Raw genomic sequence first — 26641 nt, 5'->3', positions numbered from 1 at the left:
GCCGGACTTGGGCCAAGGAACCGGGTGTACATTGAGTCAGAGGAATAAGTGGCTCAAGTGTTCGCCTTAACTTTGCTGTGTGGAGTTTATGTCTGTGTGGGTTTAAAGACAAGAATTTTGCTTCAGCTGTGAATATATTTTTCCAGTTACATTTTTGGATATTATTTGGGATTTTTAGAAATAAAAAAAAATAATAAGTTGAAGTCGAAACTAAACCATTTTCTCATTTAAGGAACAAGCCATGACAAACTCTGGAAATTACAAAAGCTGATCCTTCCAAAAGCTTCTTCAATACTTGACAGTTCCAAACTAAATTAGTCTTATAAATTAGTCTAAAGCCCACACAAGTAAGTCAATGGTTTTAACAACTTTTAAGGGTTAAAAGTCTCCTCATGATGTACCAGCAGCAGAATTTACTTCCTGTCTTCAGCCACTTCATTTTATGTCAGTTTATATAGTTATACATATGTAGTTCATGTATAATTTGCAAGGGGTTAACATATTTAAAATTAGCCTTGAAATTAAATTCATATAAGCTTTTAACATCACTGACAACATGTAAGGATTTTTTTTTTATGTATGAGCCTATGTAGGGCCTCTTTTCATGCATGATTAATCATGTGATCACTAATCTTAAACATTGCTGTAAGATGGGACTTTTCAGAGTAAAAAAGTGCCTTTCTGAGAGAAGAAAGTCTGTCTTTTCAGCACTACTCACACAACAGAGTAGTTCTTACACTGAGGAACATCATTGATCTGATCATAAGTTCAGTCAAGCCTTGGATACATCATGGCTGACATTGAACATTACCTCACTAAATCAATCAGGGGGCAAAATGTTGTTCAAAAGTAGAAGTTGATTAAGCATCTTTGTAGGTAGAGTCATCTGACTTAATAACTCTGACCCTGAATCAGGTTTATTAAATGAATATATTTCAAAAGTAACAGATGCCAATGTAAATACTGTTAAAACAACACCTATATGTAATCTAGACATCTCATAAACACTCACTTGAAAACTGAATTTAGCCTATTCTTACCTCCACATCACCAAATGAATTCTTACTGGCATTTCTTTTATATGAAAGTGCTGTTATTTTTATTTTCTGAATGTAAAAGCACATTTCCAGATTACATTAAAACATCTTTAGGATTACACCAAGTGAAAAGAGGCACAGCACAAATGACCTCATGAACAAACGGTTATACTGTGATACCTGAGAGTCCAGCAGGGACCTCAGTGGTGGTGGTGCGTTTGTGTGTGTGTGTGTATGCGACTCAGCTGTGGTTTCCTGACACTCCAGAACGAAGCCTGTCAGCGCTGTAATCCTCTGATAAAAGACACACAAAGGAGCACACACCTATCCTCTGACAGATATACACCTGAGAAAGTAACACATACTGCTGGCCCCGAGGTCACAGCCAGAGGGAATACCACACACACACACACACACACACACACACACACACACACAATTAGGATTTAATTATTCAGCACGTCAAATAATAAAATAATACAAGTAACCACAGTTGTATTTAACCACTTTTATTATCTTAGTCATTATTACCATCCTAATTTCAGTCATTCATTTACAGTACAAAGAACTCACTGACAGAGCTCATATCAACAAACTGAGTCAGTTCATCCTCTCACGCCTCTGACAGCGTCTCAGTAACATCACTCTCCAGAAAATAGAATTATAATTTACTTTCTAAAATAATAGCAATAATATTACACTTGGAACAATCAAATATACAACAATAACTCTTTGTAAATATAATCAAAAAATCAAATGAAAAAAACAAAACTATATTCATCTGGTTTTATTTAACATGACTGTGACAGGGCACAAAGACAACACAATCACTGTGGTTGCATTTACACACAACAGAAAATCTGATTTAGTCTGTGTAATAGATTTCTCCCATTCATAATTACAAATTGTTAAAATAGAAATGTTACACAGGAGCTCCAGTTTGTATGAAACTTTACTGATTATCTAGAACATTATCAAGTTTCTGTTGAGAGATTCTGTAGGTGGTGTTTCACTGTTGTGCAGCTGCTCATGCTAACAAGTCAGTCTTTTCAAAACTGATCACAAGCATTAAAAAAAGAACATTTATTACTATGGAAATGGCTTTTTATTTTACAGCAATAGTTAAGACATTTTGAGAAAGAGATTTATTTGCCCACTTGCTGAGTTAGAAGACCGAGACCACTCTCATGTCTGTAGACTAAATGTGACGCTAACACTAGCAGCTGAGTTTAGCTTAGCTTTCATTAGCTGACTTGGCATGAAGATAAAAAAATTGACCTACCAGCATCTCTAAAGTTCAATAATTAGCATTTTTTTTCCTTCATAATACAGTGAAGAGATACAAACAGGACAAATGGTGAGAGGGGGGGGCATGACATGCAACACAGTCCCACAGTCTGAATGTTGTTGTTTTTAAATTTCTGTACAGATTAAACAAGATGTAACGAGTCAGTTAGTGGGCTGCAGAGATGCTGGTAGGTGAATTCCCCCTGTTTCCAGTCTTTATGCTAAGCTAAGCTAACTGCTGCTAGCTCTAGTTTCATATTCATTGTACAGTACGAAATTGATCTTCTCATCTCTCAACTCTCAGCAAGTATGCAAAAAAAGTGTATGTCTATTCCCTTAATTTCAATGATTCCCATGGGGAAATTGAATGATACTGTACATACTAGGAAAATCTGTAAAATCATAGAATGTCATGAAAGTCTGGTTACACCAACATATAAAGGCTGCACACATGAGATTACATGTGCTTCAATTCAAAACTCCATAAAAAGACAGCCACTGAACATTTGCTGCTAAAATCGGATCTCTTGCGTGTGTAAATGCAGCCTGTGTTTTGGCATTTAGACTTTACTGATTGATTGATTGATTCTTCAGTGATCTGTTGATCATGTCTGCCTACGCTCTAGTTGATTCTCAAAGATCAGGCTGTCCTGAGCCAGCCATAGAGAAACTGTTCTCTCTATATGAACAGCAACAAGTGAACATACGTGTGTGTGTGTTTGTGTTTGAGTGAATGAGATTATCAGTAATATTTGGCTTAAAAAGGAAACATTACTAAAACTGTTTACTTGCCCATAATCCGTTTTTGTACAATATGCTAGATTTACCCTCAGTGTGTGAAAAGAAAATTAAACTGTGTGTGTGTGTGTGTGTGTGTGTGTATGTGTTTTGGTACATGTAAACAAAATGTAAACTCTTAGGCTTCTGAATGCTAGCGATGCTGGAGTAATGACTCAAATTAAATCTTATTTACATCTTTGAACAGGACAAAACAACAAACACACACAGCATACTACAAATCACATACAACCAGACACAAATATGCACAGGCATCATGTTGGCACACATACACAGACGTGGGTGTACATGCACAGACACAAACAGGCACACAAAAAGTGCAGATCGACATAAACAAGCAGTGTGTCAGCACACAGACTTATGCGCTCACACACACCCATGGTCAAGGGTCACAGCCACAGCAAGGCATTGTGGGAAGGGTGGGTGGGCAGGGGGGAAGCATGTATGGATGTTTATATGTACTATTTGCATTTCTATAGAGTGTGTGTGTGTGTGTGTGTGTGTGTGTGTGTGTGTGTGTGTGTATCTGAGAGTATGGCAGTAAAACCTTGTGCAGGTGTGTGCAAGTCACATGCAGGCATGCTGTGTGTATGGAGTGAGTGCAGCTTGCAGGTCCATCATTTGTGCCACTGTGCTACAGTAGTGAGGCTATAACTCTGTGTGTGTGTGTGTGTGTGTGTGTGTGTGTGTGTGTGTTTCATAGTGCTCTGGGTATGATGGTGAAGGGCAGAATGGGGCTGCTGGCCTCCAGCTCCAAGGCGGTGAGGAAACACTCAGTGGCAGCTGCAGCGTTTCCCTGAGCCTGCAACACCTCACCCAGACTGTTCCACACATCATGAGCCGTACTGAGGAGAGGAGAGAAGACAGGAGAGGAGAGGAGAGGAGGAGAGGAAGAGGGAGATGAGGAGAGAAAAGAAGAAATCAATGAGAGGAGATGTGGAGAGAGAAAAGGAGAGAAGAGGAGATGGAAAGAGGAGAGATGGATCAAGAGGGGAGGAAATGGGAGAAAAGAGAAGTGGGAAAAGGGGAAAAAAGAGAGGAAAGGTGAAGAAGAGGAAAGAATAAGAGAGGAAAAGAAAAGGAAAAGTATATGTAGTTATCGCTCTAAAATAGAACAATCAGGTACATTACACTGGCACACACACATACACATGTTTGCTTTGTCACATTTGGGGAGATTACATAGACTTACATTAATTTCCTGGAGACTTACTCTAACCCTAACCTCAACCACTGACCCAAAAATTAGCTTTTTTCAAATTGGGGACACGGCTTTTGACCCCAATTGGACAAGCTGTCCCCAATTATCCACAAAGGTAGCCTATGACAGACGCACACACACACACACACACACACACACACACACACACACACACACACACACACACACACACACACACCTACCTGTTGACCTGCACAGCATCCCTCAGGACTTTTTCGGACAGACTGTAGCGCTGCAGCTGGTGGAGGATCAGACCCTGTGAGAGGTGGACACACAAAGACAAGGAATAAAAAAAGAGGGAAAAGGAAAGATGAAGAATGGGAGGAAGAACATTAAGAGGCTAATCTGCCTCCTCTCAGGCTCATATGAACCTGTGACACCTTGTAAGCAGCATGCAGCTATTAGCTGTATGCATGACAAAAATAATAATTCATCCAATTCAGGGATAGTGGAGTAATTCAGCCCTGATGCAGCCTGGGCGTTTTGTATTCTACTTCTATATGCTAACTTGCTGGGATGACCCCATGATGTGGTTGCAGTGTTGCATCAGCCACTTCACGTGAATCATAAAAACAATGAGGTAGGTAAATGAAGAACAATGCAATTAAATTCTGTACAATAACTAAAAGAAAAGTATTCATTATAATAGCATCATACAAGAAAATACAGACTAAAGATGGACCTATAGCTGAATATACACTGCACAATGGTGGTAATACAGTGGATGTATACAGACAGTATACAGTATACAAACCTTGAAAGATTAGAATAACCTGATATATATCATGAATAAAAAGTCCAGGTGAGCTGAGAGAGAACAAAGGAGGGAGACAGTGTTCCCTCTCTTCAGAGCAGGGCTGGCCCAGAAGACTCTGGCTAATTACATAAACCACACAAACCCTCAGGCTGTGCAGACACAGCGGGAGATAGGACAAGATTTGTTATGCTCTCAAGAGACCAAACACAAGGACAGAGCAGAAGGAGAACATCAGCGTCAGAGTGTGTGTGTGTGTGTGTGTGTGTGTGTGTGTGTGTGTGTGTGTGTGTGTGTGTGTGTGTGTGTGTGTGTGTGTGTGTGTGTGTTTGGTGCATTACCAGTCTCTGCATGGTCTTGACGTGTGTCGGGTTGATGGACAGAGCCTCTTCATACCAGCGTTTGGCCTCGTCTATGTTGCCCCTCAGCTCTGCTATCTGCCCCCTCATGTACAGCACGTTATGGGAGGTGGGGAAGAGGTTGGCAGCTTCCTGTGTGCAGGCCGAGGCCTCTGCAGGTTTTGACATGCTGATGTACACTTCAGCTATCAGAGGAACAAACAGGAAGGGAGATGAAACTAAACCAGTGCAGCAAGTTTCCTTTTGTTTTATCACAAGGTGCATCTTGCAGTGGTTTCCCAACATCGCCATCTTTATCAAATTGACAGTTAGCTTGATATAATTACTGTGAGACTGGCAGCCTCTGTCGCATAAAACTAAGCCTGCACATCCCATAAATACTGATGTGTCATGACATGTTGCCCCAACACAAGTAACATTTAAACCTCTCAAACTGAACTGCAGTAGCACAGTTAAAAATTTAGTAGTAGTCTAGACATATGCAGCCCTTGAGTGGAAGTAAAACGGTTTAAGAGCCACAAACGGAGGAAAAGGAAAACGATTAATGGTGAACATATTTAAAATTGCAAAAGGAAGAAGCAGAAAATAAGGGGCAGAGCAGTGAGAAAGCACAGCTCCATTTTTCAACCTCAAATAGCACCAATGAGAAAAACATTTTCAGTATCAGGGTCATCTAATGAATTGAGAGTATTGCTGTGATGAAGATAGAATGATACAAACAGAGAATGAGGCAGACAGAGGAAATGAGTTTGAACTGTCTGCCCGTCTGTGCTGCGATTGGATGATTATATTAGCTGTGTCGCCAGGCTGGAAGTGACCACCTCAGACAGGAAGCGAAGCCTGGAGAGATACACACGCGCACACACACTCGCGTGTGTGTGTGTGTGTGTGTGTGTGTGTGTGTGTGTGTGTGTGTGTGTGTGTGTGTGTGTGTGTGCTGCCAGCATCTGTTTATGTATACTCTGCTTACGTTTGTGTCTCTGCAAATGAGACTCCGGGCTCCAGTCAACTTCAAGGGACATTTTATCTGGTGTGATTCCAGTTAAACTGCTGTTAAATACAATCCTGCAAGCTAATGCTCAAATATCACTAACTTTACGTCTGTGATGACTGATTTGTCTTCACACATAACCAGAGACATGCTCAAAGGCATTCCCAGGTTCAGACATGAGTCTTCAGGATGTAGCAGGTGCGTTTTACTTGGTTACATAACCTTATCACAACCGCCTTGGTCAGATAAAAGTGAAGCGAATTTAAACAAAATCAGGAAGTTGCTCAAGCTGTCTTAATGCTAGCAAGGAATGCCATCACGGTGAAGTGGGTTGGGGACGAACCCCCCCCCCCATCTCCATGTGGAAATCTCTGATCTCTGAGGTTGTGACTGTGGAAAAAAATAGTACATTACATCGATGGAAGAACTGATCTTTTTCTGCAGAAATGGAAGAAACGTTGGAATCTCTAAGAATTTAAATATATTTTGGACTTATGAAAAACAACTGTGGACAAACTCCTGATTTGGGGACATGATACGAATCAGATCTGGGTACATAACAATTCATCATTCAACCTCATTAGATTGTTTCTCTTATTATGTAAGTTCTGTGCGCTTTTTTCTTCTCTTATTTATAGACCAGTCCTATAACATTACGTTATGTTGTACAATATTATGTTTTGTGTGTTTGTTTAATGAAAAATTGAATAAAAGAAAAAGTGAACGGAGTAGAGAAATGTTAACAATGGAAAGTTAAAACTCTTCTTTCAGTGCATGTTAACCCAGCCACCTACTGCATGTTAAGGTAACTGTAGAAAACATGTTTTCACAATGTTTTTTTTAACGTGGCTATGATCAGAATGGAACCACACATTATCTCCTCTAGTTTTTATTCTCTCTGTTTAAAAAGATGCTAAAATAAAATACAGAAGAAACACCAGCCCAGTGTGTGTATCTGTTTTACCATCACACATGTACTGTGACTGTTCGTGTTCATACCTGCATGCAGCCATATCTGAGCCAGGGTCATCCAGGGGTGGAGGGGTCCATGTTTGGGGGCACTGCTCTGCAGGGAGGAGGCGACCTCAGACAGAGCCTGCTCTACACGACTGGCCGCTATGGAGGTGGCGTGCACCGAACCTGGAGGGACAGAATCCATTATCAACCGACATACACGTCGCCTCTTAAAGGTTTACTACTACAGCAGCGTGAGGCAGCCATGTGCCACAATGCAGGGTTTGAAGTCAACCAAACGTAACAGCAGATTTCACTGATTTCCACAACTTCAGGAAGCAAAGTTGTGGAAATCGCGACTCCTCTCCATCACTCAGAGGAACAGAGTTTATCTGGAGCGTTTGGTTGCAGCAAAAAGCTCAAGACTCTGGGCCCACATTGGCACACAGTTTCCTGTTCCTGCAGTAAAGCCAGTCCACACCATTCCACACGCTGCAACACACAGTGTTATGGTCCTGGATTAACCAGGTTAAAATGAATTAATATCGGCACTACCATGCATAAACACCACATCACTCTGCTGATTAGTAGCTGAAAGACGTGTCTGTGATATTCTGTCTCTACATCACATTACAGGGATGCAAAATGGCGTCCGCGCTGGACTGCAGGTGCACACTGCAGAGCTGTGAAAGCAAAACAGGATTTCTGGGTCGTAAACTTCCATTATGTTTGCCACATATTTATATCCTTCAAATATTACATATACCTTAATACTGCGTCATCCATAGGAACCACCCCTGTGGCATAAACAGCACAAAAGTATGTTCCAAGTAGTCATTGTTTAGCCTAAACGTAGACATGTTTCTTTGTGCCAGTGTGGTCGGCCATATTCTCCAGTATGATCGGACAGATGGGCGGGAGAGAGGTGGGACAATTTAGAAGCACCTTTCAAGCCTTTATGAGTTGAGTGCTGGGCAGATTTTGGGTGGAGTATCTTGAAAGTATTTAATTTTTTCCATATTTTCATGCTGACATTGTGACTAAAATGTTGATCCAGGCTGAAGGATCGCAACGTCCACATGTGCAAAGTTCACAGACATAACTGTATACAAATAAACTGAATTCTGATCCTGCTTCTAAAAAGGTTCTGCTGACAAATATAGAGTCAACAATGTTTATTTAATTCACTGTGATCTTCTCCGTGGTAATTTTGATCAGTTTGTAGAAATGTGTTTAAATTTAACATGATGAAATACCTTGCTTTGTTTGTAAAAATAAGATTTCCTCTCTTGTATTGTAGATACTGTCGTTGTGATGCCACAGATTTCTTAAAAAGATGACTAACATGTGGTAGACAACATTTTTGTTTTGGGCTTATTGAACTGTTGCATCAATTACAGCCTAAAGGGATTAGTTAACATAAATATCTGCCTTTATACCCTGGAGCATGGGCTAAATTAAAAGTGAGCCAGCTGGAGTAAAAGCTTTAATCTGATAACAGAAAGATTTCCTGTCCCCTTCTCATATTCTGGTGTCCCATAGTTTGTCTTTTTTCTCCATTCACATTGATACGAACTGTGAGTGTGTGTGTTAAGGGAGAGAAACTACCCTTGTGTACAAGATGAGTGTGATAAGAATAAAAAGAGAATATATGTGTGTGTGTGTGTGTGTGTGTGTGAGTAACAAGAGAGGACAAGTGTGTTGCTGATAAGTGGATTTAGGGAAATGACAAAAGGATGTCTCTATCTCACACAAACAAACACATTGAAAGTTGAGCGTCCTGATTTGAAGAGCAGACTGTAAGAAGCAGTGTATTAGATGCCAGCATGCAGCAGCCCAGCCTAGTACAGCACATTTAGGGAATTATATTGAAACAGGACGGCATGTATTGTTCCCTAAATAAACTCATATTGGCGAAAATCTAAATAAAGTGAAACTGTGAGACAGTTTACCCAAAGCTTGAAGAAAACTCACTGCTAATGTGATGCTTCTCATCCATCTCTCCATTTATCTGCCTTGAACAAATGTTTTTTTTCCCTACAGTACATAAACAATGTTCTTATGCTCAGTAATGCCGATATTTCATCTAGACAGTACGGTGCATGACTTTAACAGTGAAAGAAAATAGTGCTTTTCAGTCAGTGATTATTCAGTCAAGCAGCTGGAGAAAGGCTAACGTATATTTTCCTAATGGCACCGTTTTCTGCCTCTAATATTTAAGTCAATCCATCAGCTAGTAAAAAAAGCTGACAAACTCTTGAGGCAGTAGAAAAATGTTTTAAATGTATAGTCAAAACCTCTCACTGAGGAAGCTTCCTGAGGCCGTTTGTGGCTTAAACGTTCACAGTTCACATAAACTAAAGCTGCTCAGTGAAATAAAGGAATACACTGACTTACAGGAAAGATACAAGTGGTCATCACACCATAAGCTGGTTATGTGTTATATTTCCCCTCTGTGTTTCCAGTGTAATGCACATCCTTACACACTACATCTTGATAATAGATAATTATAATAATGCATAAAGATATAAAAACGATATATGCATTTTTCTTCCTCAAACGATACAACAGTGGGATGTCTCATCATAAATCTTTCCTCTGGACCATTTCTTCCTTATCTCATCATTTATTTCCTCATATAAACCTTTCACGACAGCTTGTTGCAGATCAATCCAAATCTATTATGGAGCTTTGATAGAATCACTGCAAACAATTGACATCATTAGTAACCTCTGTCTCGAGCCAGTGTGAGATGATAAAAAGCTGCTTCTTGTCGTCCTTTCTGCTGTTGCTCTGTGAGTGTTTGTTTTCACTTTACTGAAAAATCACATCTTCATCTGCCTTTTACATCTCAAACAGCTCCCGATTCATGTGCTGCACTGAAGGACACCAAAAGATTTCCAGCACAACACAATGTTGCGTCCTGAATACATTCACGCTGCTTTAATCAGACAAATTGCAAAGAATGATTATGCACATTATTTTTGGGAGATCTCCTGAAGTCACTGTATTCCTTTAATACACTGAACCACCGACATGATAAAAATCTGAACAACTCCCTGGAAAATGGTTGCAAGACATCAAGTTAAAGCGGAGGATATATGTACAAGTTTCTTTCGCACAGATATCGTACATATATCTGAACCTCATCAGGAAGATGGCAAGTCACCAGGGACCGAAAGGATGGACAGAACAATGGATGGATGGAGAGAGGAAGTTTAGATGGAGGTTAGATGGCTACTTACAAACAGAAAACATGGAGGAAAAACCAAGAGTGTTAGCGTCCTGAAGGCCGCCTTGAAAAAACGGAGGAATGGGAAAAAAACAGAGACGATTGTTAATGATTGGAAGAGAGGAGGAGAGAGAGAAGAAATATCCAAATCATTATGAGAGAGATCGCTGGTTCTACAGAGGAAGATTGTAGAGAGGAGCAAGGAGATTTTTATTATTCACAGGCTGCTTCCACTTTTTTTTTTTTGCCTTAGTACATGCTCTCCAGGGCATCACTTATTTTCACAGAAAACACAGTTGTCTGTAATTTTCAGTCATGTAAATCGATTAATTCCTGGGTATATATTGACAGTTTTAAATAATTTAACAGAGGAAAATCATGTCCTGGAGAAAAAAAAAAGAGGGTTTGATTTGGTGCAGATAAATAATTTAACTAAATAACCATTATTATTTTCCAGTACCAACACCATTAGCAGAGGAGATGGCAACAAGAGAGAGACAACATAAGGTTGGAACCGGGACAAGACAAATTAATGTTGGCTGAAATGAGAAATCCTCACACAAACAAAGAGAGAGGAGGAAGATGCAAAATAGTAACAAAAACAAAGACAAACAGCAGATAGATGTGAAGAGACAGTAAAGCTGTGATCTGTGAAAAATGATTTTCTGTGATACCAAAAGAAAGAAAGGAACACAACTGAATTCTAAACCCCATCTGCCGCATCAACTGTGACTATGTGGTGTTTGAGCCTGTGTGTGTCGAGTGAGAGAGTTCACCTGAGGCCGTGAGGCGAGTCACAAAAATGCTAAGCAACCGCATCAAGGCTCAACTACACTCTGATCCACACCCAAAGCAAAAGTAAACGCACAGGTAAACATGCATAGATTTACAGCAGGTCTGAGAGCTACGTGTGACCATGAGGCACAGCTAACACTCCAGGATTAGTCAGTTTAGTCTTTAACTCGTTGGACATGCTTGTGAGGCTTACACGACCAGTCACCTTGTCTACAGTCTTAGTGAGGACAACAGGCTCTGTGATTGGTCATGACAGGAGCATATGCAGTTTTTGGGCCATCAGCTAATTGGTCATGTCACTAGTTTAGTGATGAAATAAAGAACAATATATCACCAACATATTGGTCATGCTGGTGCTCCATGCTAAGACTGTGGCAACACCATGAGATGAAATGTTGTCTTTTGAGTTAGAAAACGAGAACTGGCAACTCTTGAAAATTAAAATCCATTTATATGATACAAGGCTAACAGTGTGACATTTAAAATCTGTGCTGGCCTAGTCTTCAGTGGCAGCACTCAGAGAGTCCTGGACGCTGATCTGACTTCAGTTCCAAGTTTTACAACAAGCGATTCAACTCAGACTTCAGGGATAAGTCTGGTGATGCTGCTCTGTATTTCCTCATTTTTCTTATTGTCCACAGACAACATGTGTCACAGAGCTCCATTGTTGTCCAAAAACTATTTCAGCTGTGGTGCACCAAATCCACAGCTGGAGAAAATTCCCAACAAATACAACTTTGTATTCCTGTTTGAGTTATGCTTACTAAAAAGCATGAACATGAAACTATGTATATTTAAAGATTCATGTCTTAATGGTCTTGGGGCTAAGAGCCACAGACAGGGCTGAAAGGATGGAGAATATTGAAAGACGACCCAACACATTTGTTTTGGTCTTTTCATGAGACGATAACAAAATGAATATCGACAGTCTTATCCTTTAAAAAACGAACAGCTCAGACTTGAGCATCAAAGTCATGAGTTCTGAATTTCTATTTGTGTAGTAATCACACACGATTACATCCATGGATTTTACACTAACTGTCTAGTGCCAAATACAAATATGTTGAAGAGCAACTCAGCAAATATTCCACCAGATATGTTAAATGTTTACTTTGATTCATTTACAGAGGACCTCTGGGACTGAGGGCATGGTTTGGTAACTCACTGCAGCACAGCCAGGTACCACTCTCACTATTTCAATAGGAAGTGAAAGTGGCAGACAAAAGACAAAGGACGACTTTACAGTGCACTGCGAAAAACCACTTATTATACTTCCTAGTTTTGTGTAGTAATGAAGCTTTGGCGAAACCTCAATAAGGAAGATCTCTTTCCCCTTTTGCCATGTTCTTCTGTGGGTTAACGTTGGATATGTACTTCTGATCTAAGTCTCTGTCACTTCTACTTTCCAACGCTGTCAAATCTGTTCATTCACAATCCCGACGTCAACACATCTGACCATCTTTCTACCCGTCTGTCTTTCAGACCTACTATTGCACAATACACATCACCACCATAACCTCCATAATGTCCAGGAACACTTGTCCAAAGGTTTCCATCAACCACCCACTCTTCTTCACACCCCCAGTGTCTATCCTATCTCCTACCTTCATACGGTCCTGCGCTTAATGAAGATGCTTTTCATGGATGAAGTCTAATCGTCAAAACTCTCAGTGGTTTACCTCAGTCATACCTTAGTCATTCACTTCCATTTGATCTCCCCTTATGGAAATAGTTTTCACAATAAAACAACATACATCAGCTATAATGAGTTCATTTTTCAGTTTCTAAATTTTGACCCCATAGAGGACAGCTGTTCTTCTACTTTGCAAACTAAACAACATACTGATTAGCACAGAGCACCACAGCAAAAACATATGAGGAATGCACTCATCACTAAATGTGCAAATTAACCAATGAACCAATCTCCCAAAAGCTCTCGTGTGTTTTTTAAGGTCACTCTCCACACCATGCTACAGGGCGGGTGGACGTGAAAGCAGATTACAGCTGGAGGAGAGTCGGCGGAGAGTGACGTGGCTGCAAAAGGAGTGAGTCCTGGTCTTGGTGGGTGCAGGAGTAAGAGGAGGGGTATAAGGAGGGAGAGAAGAGGGGGAGGAGGGGTTTCTGGGTGGTGGGAGAGGAGGGGGCTGGAAGATGAAGACAGAGGAGGAAGGAGAGGACAGTGGGGATGAGAGGGTGGAAATAGTGGATGGGGACATGGGGGAGATAGGTTCAGAACCGGAGTGAGAAGAGGAAGAACGTGAGGCTAAAACAAGGAATAAAAAAAGCAATAAGTGAAATTAATCAAGAAATAAAGAAAGGAAAGAAACGTACAGTATGTCACTGGTTCTCAATGTGCATATACTGTTTACAAACCAGAAACAATACACCTAAAATAACATCCTAGATAAAGCAGCAAGAAGATGAATAAAAAGAAACAGAAAAAATATATTGTTGCCAAAACAATACTGTGCCAGTAATCAGAGTAAAGAAGACGGAAGAAATTTCTACAGACATTTTTCTCTGACATCTGTAGCTATGAATTAGAATGGATCAATATAAAAACAGAAAGAGGAGGCTGTATCTCACTCTTGATTTCCTTCGCGTTATTAAATAATCCTCTACAATGGCTAGAAAAGGATATTATGGCCACTATCAAATAAGAGAAATGAATCATGTATGTATGAATCTTTGTTTACTGAGAAAAACTGAGCACAACTGGATTCATTTCACAGGGGAGATCCCGAGGTTCCCTAAGGGGGGGGTGTGTGTGTGTGTGTGTGTGTGTGTGTGTGTGTGTTCCTACCAGTCTCAGGGTCACTGAAGTCAGGCAGAGTCATGGCGTTGAGCTGTCGTCTGTCTGCAATGGCTCTGTCCAATAGACTGCTGCCACGCCCCGAATCACTGCCACAGACATACATTTATGTACACATGAGCACAGATACACACACACAGCCAAAAAAGATACCTGAGCTCCAGTGTTCTTGCATCACCTGAGTTGCTTAATAAACATGGCCTCCAAAACCAACTAGTACTTATTTGGTAGTTATTTAGTTTCTTATACTCCTTTTGTTTCCTCAGTGACTGTTTGCAAGAATGCTCTGAGTTTAAGCTTTAATGTGGTGAAACAGGAGCTGGGTGCATTTTAGTTCAAACTAAGTCTATATATTACAGCAGACCTGTTTACTAGGTGGGGATTTACACTCAACTAATTAAAAACTGGTTGCACCATACAAACTAGTTCTTACGTAGAGATTAGTGGTTATAAATTATTTACACCCAGTAAATGCCAGATTTAACTGTCGTGTAGCTAACTGAGCTAACTGACAAAGCTTCGGTTAGCTTGCTTTATTATAAAATATGGTCAAGATATCTCCCCTGACACTTGTGTTTTACAATGACTTAGTGCAAAGATTTAATACAACATTTCATAAAAATAAAACAATATACCTTAAACTACAAAACATTATGCTAATACCATCAGACTACACTACCTGACTACCTGATTGAGGGAAGAGAATGCAGCCAATGGCAGGCTTATACCAGCAGCTTACATCTGGTGAGTCAGACTACTTTGGATTAGACAGTGGTACGGATGTTTCCTAGCAACAGTTACTAGAGACTTTACTTGCTAAAACATTCCTTAAGTTTTAATGGTGGAACTTGATTTAGTAAATCACTAGTATGAAAGTATGAAACTTAGAAAGATAAAAAAAAAAGCGTGTGTGTGAGTGTATGTACCTGGGGTTGGTAAGGTTGTAAAAGCTCTTCCAGATTTGCAGCATGTGTTTGCAGGTGAGCAGAGCTTCCTCTGGTCCTCTACACATCGACTCCAATTTCACCTTGGTATACAGCAGACTGCAAGACACAACACACACTTCATCATACAGCAACCTGAAGTTAATCCTAGAGAAACAGGAGTAAATATACATAGTGTGTGCTTTAAAGGCAGCGCTGTAATAGAGTGTGAGTCTTACTTGAAGTTCTCCGGGTACTCGGACAGGGCCATCTCTATGATATTGAGGCCGTCGTGGTAGTGTTTCTGAGCAGAGAGTAGCAGGGCCAGCAGATGAAGGGAGTGGACATCATCCCCTTGAAGCTGCAACGCCTGTCGAACATAGCCTAGTGCCTCTGGGATCTACACACACACACACACACACACACATATACAGACTACAGCTTTACAGTTGGGATAAAAAAAGTAAAGTGACAAATTTATAATTCCCTCATGTTCCCTGACTTTTTCTTAATGACAGTCACCTCTAAAGCTTCCTTGTTCAGTGATTTTATACTGTTATTACTTTATATTGTGTTACCTGTCTGGACACAGCAAGCTGCAATGCCAAGTAGAAAGCTGCTAGGTGGTCAGTAGGAGACAGACTCTGAGCTCTGCAGAGAGAGAGAGAGAGAGAGAGAGAGAGAGAGTTTTATGCTCAGACATGCTGAATGAAAAATTAAATAAGATTAGATGAAACTTTAAAGATCCCTGTGGGGAAATTGGGTCGCTGCAGCAGCAAAATGGTAAAAAGGTAGGAAAGAGCATAAAGTAATAGAACACGTAAAAAAATCAAACCAGGGGATATTTAAACATTTACACACAATTAACAACTGCAATATCATATTAATAAGATGAATAGGCATGAAGACATACTGCAGCGTTGCAAAAATCTGACAAATAATGCATCATTGAGACCTTTATCAACAGACACAATTTACAACTGAATATGTACATTATTAGCTGCAGACTTTACCACAGCGTCCAGGAGGAATAACCACATGTATAGAGACAGTGTTAATGTTAAAAGTGTGTCTGCATTACAGTCTCGTTCCGACACAACCATCACTCTCAAAACATATTTGTGGATGGAGGTTGTCTAAGGACAGAAATGCGTGCCAAGTAATACACTTTGTGCACAGATTGCAAGGGGACAAGCAAATTTAGGGTCGAATGATAAAGGATGAAATACAGTAGTCTTTAAACCAGTCCTCATTTTGTTAGACTGAAAAATGATTCTGAGGGAAATGTGGGTGTAAAACAGAAAACAGAGAGCAACATGGCTCAGTCCCAACCTCTGGAAGGCTCCCAAAGCTTTCCTCTGGTAGTCCTCCTGTGTGCTCCGCAAGGATGCTAAAGAGACACAGAGACAGGGAAAAGAGAGAAAAAGAATCAGGTTACATTATACAAGAATACCTTCCAGAGTCATTCGAGAGATACAACAGCGTTCATTGGACTAGAGTCTCTGAGGTCATGATGTAACATCTGAGCAATAAACATAAAAAATGGATACTTGCTTTGTCCTATGTAAGCAGATGCTATTTCTATTTGAATTGCTGTCCTCATTCACAGTGCGTTGGCTGATCAGCCAGACTTCCTATGTAAATATGAAACTGACCCAAATTTTAATCTTAATTCTTTCATTTCAATGCTTTCAAATTCCTTTCTAGTAACTGATGTACAATAACACATACACTCAAGCAAAATCCATACTTACCATCGGTGGCTTTGAGGCTGTAAACCAGCCCAATGGCCAAGTAGCCTTTGGCTCTGAACTCAGCAGCTTTCTCCCCCATGTCAATCACTATCTTTCCAAAGCACTCGCCCTCATCCAGCTGGATTGTTGGAGCAGACAGACATATAATGAAAGAGAACGGGAGGAAAAAAAGGGAAGAGATTTAGTGGTAAAATCTGATGATTTTAGAGAACAAACATTAACAGAGAAAACTGAGTCATTCACTAGTGTAAACACAGACGGGTAGCTTAAGAAAACCTCCGCAAAAGTCTCTAAAAACAATTAAGATGCTTTATCAAATAACCGTGTTTGAATTTATGTCTTACCCAGTGCAGGGGTCCGATACACAGTTTGACAGCCAGCAGTGGGATTGTGGGATCATCAGGCTTCAGACGAATACACTCCTTAAGGACCTTAACAGCACGAGCTGATTTGCCAGCTGCCATCAGTGACAAGGCGAGCTGGTACCACAAATGGAACTCCTCAAAGGCAAACTTCATGGCTCGTTCCAAACACTGGAGACATTGAAATTAGGACACATTTCAGTGTTATCTATAAGTGTCGTCATGTTTTTTAACACAGCTACAGAGCCAATTAGATTTTTAATAAGATACTGATGTGTTTAGGAGAATAAATATAGGTGTACAATGGGGTATGTAGGGCCTTAAACACATTTCACAATCACTATGACTGTGACTGTGCAGCCTACAGAGGTATTACTCACCTCTGACAGCATCTCGTACTGCCCCCTCCTGCCCAGAGCTATTGTCAGCAGGTCGTACACCACAGAGGCAGACTGTAGGCTGATGATCCGATCATTATTGTGTTCAGGGATTCTGCTCAGGACAGCGTCACGGTTAGCCTGAAACACACACAAAGACAAATGTTAGTTTATAGTTGTTGAAAGAGCACTGTGTGAACCGAGTGTAGGATCCTCTGTTTTAGAGAGGAGTATGAAATATGTTGCACTGGGTGTTTGTGCCTCACCATGGACTCACTGATGAGCAGCAGCAGTAAAGCTTCTTCTGTATTCTCCTGAGGGCAAAACAGACTGAGAGACAGAGAGACATGCACCAAGAGAGATGGGGAAAATGGAGAGAAAGGTGATAAGGAGAAGATCGAGAGAGCTACTGGTGAAAAATTACACTGGCAACAGATTTAATTTTAGAACCATGTTGGCGATTTTCCTCGATTCTCCAAGTTTAGCATCAGCAAACACACATTATCACTTACTTCTCCCCTGAGTACACTCGTGGGCGTCGGCTTAGGCTGTAGTTCTTGCTGTGAGTGTGTCCTTGCCGCGTGGGATCGTCCAATGGCGACACTGTAGGCGGGTCTTCCAGAGGAGACCAGTAACTCTGTTCACACATTCCTCTGAGCAAGATCTCCGCAAGCTGTCTGGCAATGGTCTACACACACACACACACACACACACACACACACACACACACACACACACACACACACACACACACACACACACACACACACACATTTGGCAAATATACTTTGGCATCTACACAGCAGCAATCTGTTAACTTCAGCTTACTTTACTTCTAATATACTCAGAAACAGTTATATTCGTGACTTTACCACAGTACAGACTGTAAGTCTTCGGTCTCCATGTACTAAAAATTAAGTCTACTTGCTAGTGATTTCTAACAGAGAGGTCAGAGGAAAGTGTTTTGTACAAGTTGGACATATTAAAAGTCTACACACTGAAGCAGCATGTAAATAGATGGGTATTAGCAGGAAAGCAACAACATGTTTAAAGGAATAATTCCACATTTTGGAGAACATGCTCATTTTCTTTAATGCCAAAAGACAGATGAGACAGTCTACATCACTCACATGTCTGTACGATAAATATAAAGCTGAAGCCATGAGGTGGTTAGCTTAGCTTAGCATAAAGACTGGAAGCAGGGGAAAACAGCTAGCCTGGCACCGTCCAAAGGTAACAAAATCCACCTGCCATCCCTATAATGCTCACTAAAATATGTTATATCTTGTTTGTTTAATCTGTACAAAAAGGTGCATAAACTAAATTAGAAAAAAAAGGTGTGACAGGAACAAGAATTCCCTCCTTGTTTAAACTTACATCAAAACAACGCTTCTTATCAAAATATGACCTATTATACATATCGAAATGAGGGAGTTAGACATGAAGGCCTGCCTCAAATAAAGGCCTGTTACCTTCTGCAGTTGAGGTAAATAAAAGCCCCGGCCTCCATTTGAGGAAATACAGTCGTTTTTAACCATAACAAAACGATAACCTTCCAACTCATTCCTCACCATGCGCAGGTTCTGGGTAGTTCTGGTCTCAACAGCCCGAAGAATTTCCCGAAAGCGGCCTACACCGTGTGTAAGGTTGCTATGGCAATATATACACAGGAAACAGGAAGAAAAACACTTGTCAGAATCTGTAGCATGTGAGATTACAAGATATTTTAAAAAGTCAGGTGTGCACACTCCATGTCCGCTTTCTATGTGTGAGTCAGTGAGCAGGTGAATATTTCAGAGCATCAGTAGCAGATGTTTCTTTACATCACATCTTTGCAAGTTTTCAAGATGACACAGCAGAGGCCTGTCTCAAGTTGTTGTCAAGATGTTGTCGAGCCAAGTAAACTACATCCCCTACACTAACATTGACACGTCTCAGGACTTTGATCTCTAAAGTTTATATTTTGTAAAGATTTCATGCTGCACTGGGCAATTTTACATGCTGGCAGCTTCAAATGAGAGCGAGTTTTAATGGTTGTTATGCTCAGAATGATGTAAGTTGATGTCAGTGAACTAAATCTTCTTCTTCTTCCTCTTCTAAATTTCAATTCATTCCTTGCTTTATGAGGAAGTGTTCATACCTGATACCAGAATTACAAAAACAGGGAGCTAGCACTGGAAATAAACAGATTTTGCCCAGTCCACTACAAAGACATTATCAGCTGCTAAAGTCCTGCAGCATTAAAACAACAACAGTGTGGGATCTACCTTCAGCTGCACTGTCTATGTTACTTAACTGTGTTCACACTTTACTCCTTTAACCACCTGTCAGCAGCTTTGTACCACAACCACTGCAAAGTGGGTGGAAAGTGCCCACAAAAGGTTGTTCTTGGTTTCTGTTTGGGCAACTGACGCCCTTTCTAAACAAGAAAACAGTTCACATTTAATATCAGTGTAAACACAGTTTTAAATGTTTTTTGGTTCTGAAGTAACAGGAAACTCTCTTTCCATTACCTGCCTCTTATATCTATCTACCACCACCTGTTTCCCTCTCTTACCCGTTCTTGAAGTGGATAACGTGGGCTCTCTGCAGGCCTGTCTCCAAGAAGTAGCCCAGCTCCTGGTCCTGAGCCGTCGGGCCGGGCTTTGGGCTGCGGTTCTGAATCCCTGCAGATAACGCCTGAAGAAACACACAAACAGGGATAAAGAAAGAAAAACATAGGGAGAGTTTTACAATTTTTAACTCAAATTGTTTGTATATTATTGTGTAGAATGGTCACAAATCTGTCATTGCATGTCAATGTAGTATCAATGCAAAAGCTTGGTTGTTAAGTTTAATAAACAGCTGCCAGTGACTTGAGCTAAAACTATTTGTTGAATAATTACTTCCACCAAGGAGGTTACGTTTTTTACCTGTGTCTGTTTATGTGTCAGCAGGATTACACAAAAATTACTGAATCGATTTGCTCCAAACTTGGTGGAGGGATGGGACATGGGCCAAGGAAGAATCCACTAACTTTTGGAGCAGATCCAGTTCATGTGTTATGACCTATTTGAATAATTTTTTTCTGAAGTCTGGTGTATGATGCTTGACATTGGCCATTAGTGCCCTTCTAGTCTATTGTGAGTGAGTCAAGAGAAACTAAAATTAAATTAAGTGTTTAAGCCCCAGCCCCAGTAAAAATGCCCCAAATTATCTGGCTACAACCTCTAAATAGTGAGGATTTCCTGCTTTTCTTTGTCTTATTTGATTGTAAACTGAATATCTTTCACTAGTTCTTCTTGTTCTAATCTCATACATGCACACACTCAAAGATTTGAAAATAATGGTGCAATCGCGCACTTCTGGATCTTATAAAGATTATCGTGCCACAGGGAGCTATCAGAGAAACACACCACCTCGTGTGATCTCATCTCACATAATCTTAGGGGGAAGCAGAAGTAAACAAAATGGAGACTGTGGTGCAACAACCTGCTCTAACATTAGTTCAACTTTGGAGTGTGAAAAAACAAAAGCAGAAGGCTGAATGACTCTGGATGAGAAAATGGTTGAGTTGTCAGTGAGAACGGGAGGTGAGATTTTAACTGACAGTTTTCATATCTGTCAACAATAGTATGTTCGCTAACGTTAGCCTCAAGCACTAGAATGTTTACTGTTGCTTAGCAACACCGTCGGCTGCTCTGGGACTGACACAATCATAATCACAATCATCCCGAAGCATGTTTGATATTATCAGGGCGGCCCTGATGAGTCTACAAGCAGGTCGGGAGGTTTTTAAGACTAGATCTGTGAACCTCTCACATTACCAGATAATCTGGGCCAGACATTGATACTGACCAAGATCCTCTGATTATCAGGAGGGGTGAACCAGGGTTGAATTGTCCCCTGTAGTCTGAGCCCAGTTTTAGTCAGACAAAACATTCATCCTGGGCTTTAGTCATTTATCTTGGTTATATTTTATTCATTCCTGACATTTTAGAGACCAAAAGATGAATAAAACAACCAATAAACAATCAGCAGGTTAACTGATAATGAAAATAATCTTTAGCTTTAACATATTTTAAATTGTTTTAACTACCTCTTTACAAGTATGATATTTTAAAATAGTGACTTTGACTAGGTTTATATTCAGTTTTTTTCATTGTACCTGACATCACATCACCGCTATCACACCTTGTCTTGAATTCAACCACAAGTTCATGGAGTGCATCTCACATGTTTCTTACTATAATATCAATATTGGGACTGTTTGATTTGTATCCTTCAGCCTTTTACTGCAGTTTACTGTTGCTTGCCAGCTCAGTCTATGCGTCCCAGTAGACACTGGACATAAAGAGGAAGAGATTTGCTTGCCAGTTGGCCGTCATGGGTGGTAATGCATTAGTCAAACTGCACATTGTCAGTACAATATTCATCACACACCCACATTGATAGCATCACACTTGGGAGTCCAGGCGCTAACAAGATATTTGGTGAGCACTTGTGTGACACTCAGAGAAAATACTGTTATCAAATAAGTATGCCAATTTCACACCCTCAAACACACACACACATACACACACCTTTTCAGCCTCCTGCAGGTAGAGAAGAGCGATGTCGCCAGACTTTTCATAGCAGGTGATGATTTCCTGCTCTCTGTCTGTTGTGCTCCTATTGGACGCAGGAGACCCAGTGTTCTTATTGGACAGAGATGGTGAGGCAGCTGGGACCTTCTCTAGACACAATCCTGAGGGGGAGACGATGTGAGTGATCAGGGTGGAGTTGTGGATGATCCAATGTATCGGGTACTGATCTCATTGGATATCAGACTGCTGTCACTGAATCCACATATTGATCCAGATTCCATAGTCTGATGTTTTTATGAATTATAAATATCTAATAATGCAATCTTAAGCCCATAGCCAAAGTGCTGTAGCTCAAATTAATTAATAAATTAAGTAATTGCTAATTAAACCATTCTACAAAGACACCCACTAGTCACAACTCTTATTACTTTTAAACTCATGTATAGAAATCTACTTACTTGTAGTCGATAATGCATTACTGTGCCCTTGATTAAGTTTTTCAATACATCAAAGGAGTTGCCATAGTAATTTGTATGAGAAGCATACTGTTTAAATAAAGCCACTGTTTAAATAAATTGCTTTGGAATACATTTATATTTAATGCATTTATTGTATGTATTTTTTTTGTTTTTTAATAAGAATTGTTGGTTTATGGCTAACCTTACACACACTACCAACGACAATGATAATGAACGATAATGATAATAACCATCATCATCTTGAAAAAAGAGCTCTAGTATCAGTATCAGTATCAGTATTAATATTAGTATTAGCAGATATCCAAATTAACGTATCAGAATTAAATTGTAATGAAGAAAAGTGGATTGGTGAATCCCTAGATCAGGATGAAAGGAAAAATTGGGTCTGAGGCTTTAAATCGATTATCAGTGTCTGGTCTTCCCTTCGTCTGTCAAAGACTTAGCATCATCTTCTCCTGCTGATGTTTCAAACAGATATGCTCTGTGACTCAAAGTATAATTAATATTTTATACTCAACACATTTATAACAGATCAAACAGGAATAACAGGAGTAACAGGTTACAGTTACATGAGTTAATTGTATTCTGTTTCACAGACAAGAATAAAATGACAATAAAAATAAAAAGGAACATGTCAACTGAATGTACACAATTAAGACATGCTCGTTGTGTCTCTGTGTCCATTTATTCATATTACTATATATTACATATTATATTATCCCATGACTGATGGTCAGCAGTGACACTGTACTGCCACCATCTGGAAAGAAGCGGTACTGCAAAGATAAGGGCCGATAGGAGCAATGGCAAGAGAGGTATGGTTAAGAAAAGGACATTAAATATATAGCCGTGTGTATCCGTGTGTGTGTGTGTGTGTGTGTGTACCTTTAGTAGCATAGGCCTCTGCTATCATAGAAAGCCTATACACAGGAGCTCCCACCAGCTGCATGTCATCCAGGTTCACCCTGTTATAGTGACCTGTCGATACATCAATTAGGTATTAATAAATAAATCACATGATTTGATACTGAAATATATACTATTGATTAGTGGTAAGTGTGTGGATTACCTAAAGCGTCTCTGTATTCTCCCTCCACATAGCAGAGTTTAGCCATCAGCAGGCTAGTCTCCTGGAGGTAGTCAGCCTGTAGAACAGGAAGTGTTTTTATTAAAATAGAGGAAAAAATTAAGAACTAAGCCAAAATCTAAAAACGTATAAAAAAAAAAAAGAAGAAGAAAAAGAAAGCCCATAAACTCACAGGCACATATCACATACATCCATGTTCATCTGTCATCATCAATCCATCAATAGTTACCTTGAGGTTCCCTCTGTCCAGAGCAGCAGTGAGGTGTTTCCTGACCTCCACCAGTTTAGGTCGTGGGCCCCTGGGACTAGCTCCCTGTTTGATGGGATTCTCCTTCAAGTACGTCTGAAGCTTACATTCTCCCTGCAGCAGCTCCCCAAGGTCATCTACACATACACATCCAGGAAACATAATTGTGAAGAGAAATAATGGCACAGCACCTATTGGTCCTCCATGCCCATCTCTCCATCACTTTAACAGGCTTGAGGTCAATAAAATATGGTCAGTTAAGGATCAATCTGCCAGTTAAAATCTATTAACCAATCTGAGGTTAATCAATACTAAGTCTATGGTTTACTGTATAAGGTTCTAAGGTCAATCTACAGACAATCTAGGGTCAATCTAAAATTCACTAACCTGCAGTAAATACAATCTTTGGAGCAAGACCAATCCATTGCCAATGTGTGCACTTTAAGGGTTACACTGTATTTGCAAACATACCAGCCAGAATCATGAACAGCAATAACAAGCTCCAAAATTGTATGAGTGTGTGTATTTAGAAGTTGAAATGGTGAAATGACCACTAATCCTGTTACTCAGCACTTTAAACTGATCCCAGTCAGTGACCACAGCTTATAGCTCTCATTTACCAATGTACAATCAGGCCGACATTCCACAATGGCAGCAGTTTACACAAGTCTGAAATCTAGTGCAATATTCACATCTTCCAAAATTGCAAAAATAACAGGTAATCATGTTTTTGAGTACTGGAATAACAAGTTAGTGTATGTTAACATTTCATTTATTCTATGCAATAATCAGATGTCCAAGCATTTCTCACTAAGATAAAAGTCATGTTGGTTGTTTTAATTAGTCACTGTTAAGGTTAGAAACCTCTGGAATTGAAAGTTTTCTTCATCCTCCCACAAATATAAAACGAGACAAAGAGCTCTTTCACTGATTGACCCCCTGCCTTCTGTTGTTCAACTTCCACTTAAAAAAAAAAAAAAAAAAAGCTCTTATTATTAGGCTTTTACTTTCTAGAGTAATCTCTCAGCAAATCGCGTTTGGTTCCTGAGGCTATTTATTAATAAATGCATTTCACTGCTATCTTGCCAGGGACCTAACAGCAGAAATTAATCATGATGGAGGTCTTTATAGCAGTGAAATGCATTAACCACTACGAGCAGTCTTTCTAGGCTATTTTCAGTGGTGGCAGGATAGAGCAGCAACATACACATCTGCAGAAGAAGAGCACAGTGTCTCCAACTTCACTGGGTCATGATATTTGGCAGTTTGGAGAATCATTAGCTCAGGAATGATATTTACATGTAAAAGTGATGAGAAAATATTAGAAAATCTCTGTGAGCACGAACGCAACACGACGTCCAAAACTAATTCTAAATTACAATGTGGGCATCGTATGGGGACCGCAATATTTGTTAATATGTAAACTAAAATGTTGCACTGTCTTTACCAAATGTTTACATTATGATATACTGTACCATCAGTAGTGCAGTTCACCTTTCAGCATCATTAGCATTCAGTTTGACAGCTAGCATGTAGCAATCACGCACCTTAGCCACATAGCTGAACTCAGTGAAGCTAGCTGAGATGCGAGACCATCATTTAGAAATCTGTCAACTTTCGATGTTCCGTTGTTTTGGCAAAAGTGAGAGCTGAGTGGAGCATTTAATTAAAAACTGGACTCTTCTGGTCAATTCGGGGTTAATAACTTCAACAGAGGCTGTTTTACTTAAGTAAAATCTCAACTGCAAGAGGTGTTACTATACGCTAACATCCAGCGAGTGGTGGTGGGGACAGTGAGTATAATTTTGCTATGTTACTTTTAAGGTCTTTGTTGGTGTATGTCGATAATTAGTAAAAACGTATTTAGCTTGTCATACAACAAAAGCAAAGACAACATTAACCCTCTAGAGAAGAGCTGAACGAACCAGGGCACAAAACTGTCAGACCACAGGAACTAATTGTTAGACTTCTTTACTTCTTCATATCTTAAAATCATTTCCTCCGTGTGCACACACCAAACTGCTGAAAGTAGTTATATCCGCAGTGGAAAAAAACATGGCACGTTTTTGACCTTAGTTATCTAACTGGCACTGAGCAGAGCACTGTGTTGGAAAAATCCCAGCATCGGCTGCCGCTGTCAGGAAGTGCCGAGGACTCAGTGCAGGGAGAAGGCCCTGCTGTAGACTGAATGAACGGACAGCAGGGAAACCCACACATTTCTTACCGTTTGATATTAGTTTGGCCGAGAGCTGTCGTACTAACTCCGGTATCTTGTCCCATTGGCATTCTGAACGGCACCGCTCTATCTCGGTCTCCAGTCGTGAGCCAGACTTCCTCGCTGTCATTTTCGTGTTTGGGGTCGACTGGACCAAAACACCAGAGGAGAGAAGCTCTCCTGCCTGTGAAGCTAACGTGTAGGAAACATACAGCTTCCGGCCAGTACTTTCGAAATAAGGCTTTGGTTACCTGTGGTTAAAAATGTACATTCACTTTGAATAACATCACTCATGGTTTAACTTTTTGTGTTAGTTGTGATACCTTACACTGGCTGAGTTAAGTGCTGAATCCCCCCCAAAAAAGAGAGAGAGGGCAGAAAGTAAATTAGT

At 40.2% G+C, this 26641-nt stretch overlaps 1 protein-coding gene across 2 annotated transcripts; it reads right to left on the bottom strand.

Annotated features, from left to right (window-relative positions):
* Positions 1-3633: 3633 nt before the first annotated feature.
* ttc7b (tetratricopeptide repeat domain 7B) lies at positions 3634-26422 on the bottom strand. Of its 2 annotated transcripts, XM_022751200.1 has the most exons (22): positions 26260-26422; positions 24018-24172; positions 23771-23846; positions 23587-23679; positions 22220-22383; positions 20215-20336; positions 19229-19307; positions 18170-18345; positions 17924-17987; positions 17661-17798; positions 17263-17451; positions 16919-17036; positions 16497-16554; positions 15743-15815; positions 15404-15564; positions 15168-15284; positions 14233-14330; positions 10648-10698; positions 7448-7588; positions 5440-5642; positions 4527-4600; positions 3634-3967 (listed from the first exon to the last, which is right to left on the bottom strand). In XM_022751200.1, exons 1-22 carry the CDS (start codon positions 26378-26380, stop codon positions 3820-3822), a joined length of 2619 nt encoding a protein of 872 aa, XP_022606921.1. In that variant the 5' UTR covers positions 26381-26422; the 3' UTR covers positions 3634-3819. The 2 variants fall into 2 exon arrangements, with proteins under 2 accessions (XP_022606921.1, XP_022606922.1); XM_022751201.1 differs by lacking the exon at positions 10648-10698.
* Positions 26423-26641: the final 219 nt, after the last annotated feature.

Source organism: Seriola dumerili, unplaced genomic scaffold (assembly GCF_002260705.1).
Source record: "Seriola dumerili isolate Sdu_G_001 unplaced genomic scaffold, Sdu_1.0 BDQW01000149.1, whole genome shotgun sequence".
In the NCBI taxonomy this organism is placed as follows: Eukaryota; Metazoa; Chordata; class Actinopteri; order Carangiformes; family Carangidae; genus Seriola; species Seriola dumerili.
The sequence above is the reverse complement of the archived record's forward strand: the minus strand, read 5'-3'. Positions and strand labels throughout refer to the sequence as shown.

What these genes read in the sequence shown, in the direction of transcription:
- ttc7b (XM_022751200.1), bottom strand. Translation starts at nt 26,380, where the DNA reads ATGACAGCGAGGAAGTCTGGCTCACGACTGGAGACCGAGATAGAGCGG. An exon ending in AGAGGCCTATGCTACTAAAG is followed by an intron (nt 22,384 to 23,586) that starts GTACACACACAC and finishes TCTCCCCCTCAG; the next exon opens with GATTGTGTCTAGAGAAGGTC. An exon ending in CGAGTGTACTCAGGGGAGAA is followed by an intron (nt 17,988 to 18,169) that starts GTAAGTGATAAT and finishes TCTGTCTCTCAG; the next exon opens with TCTGTTTTGCCCTCAGGAGA.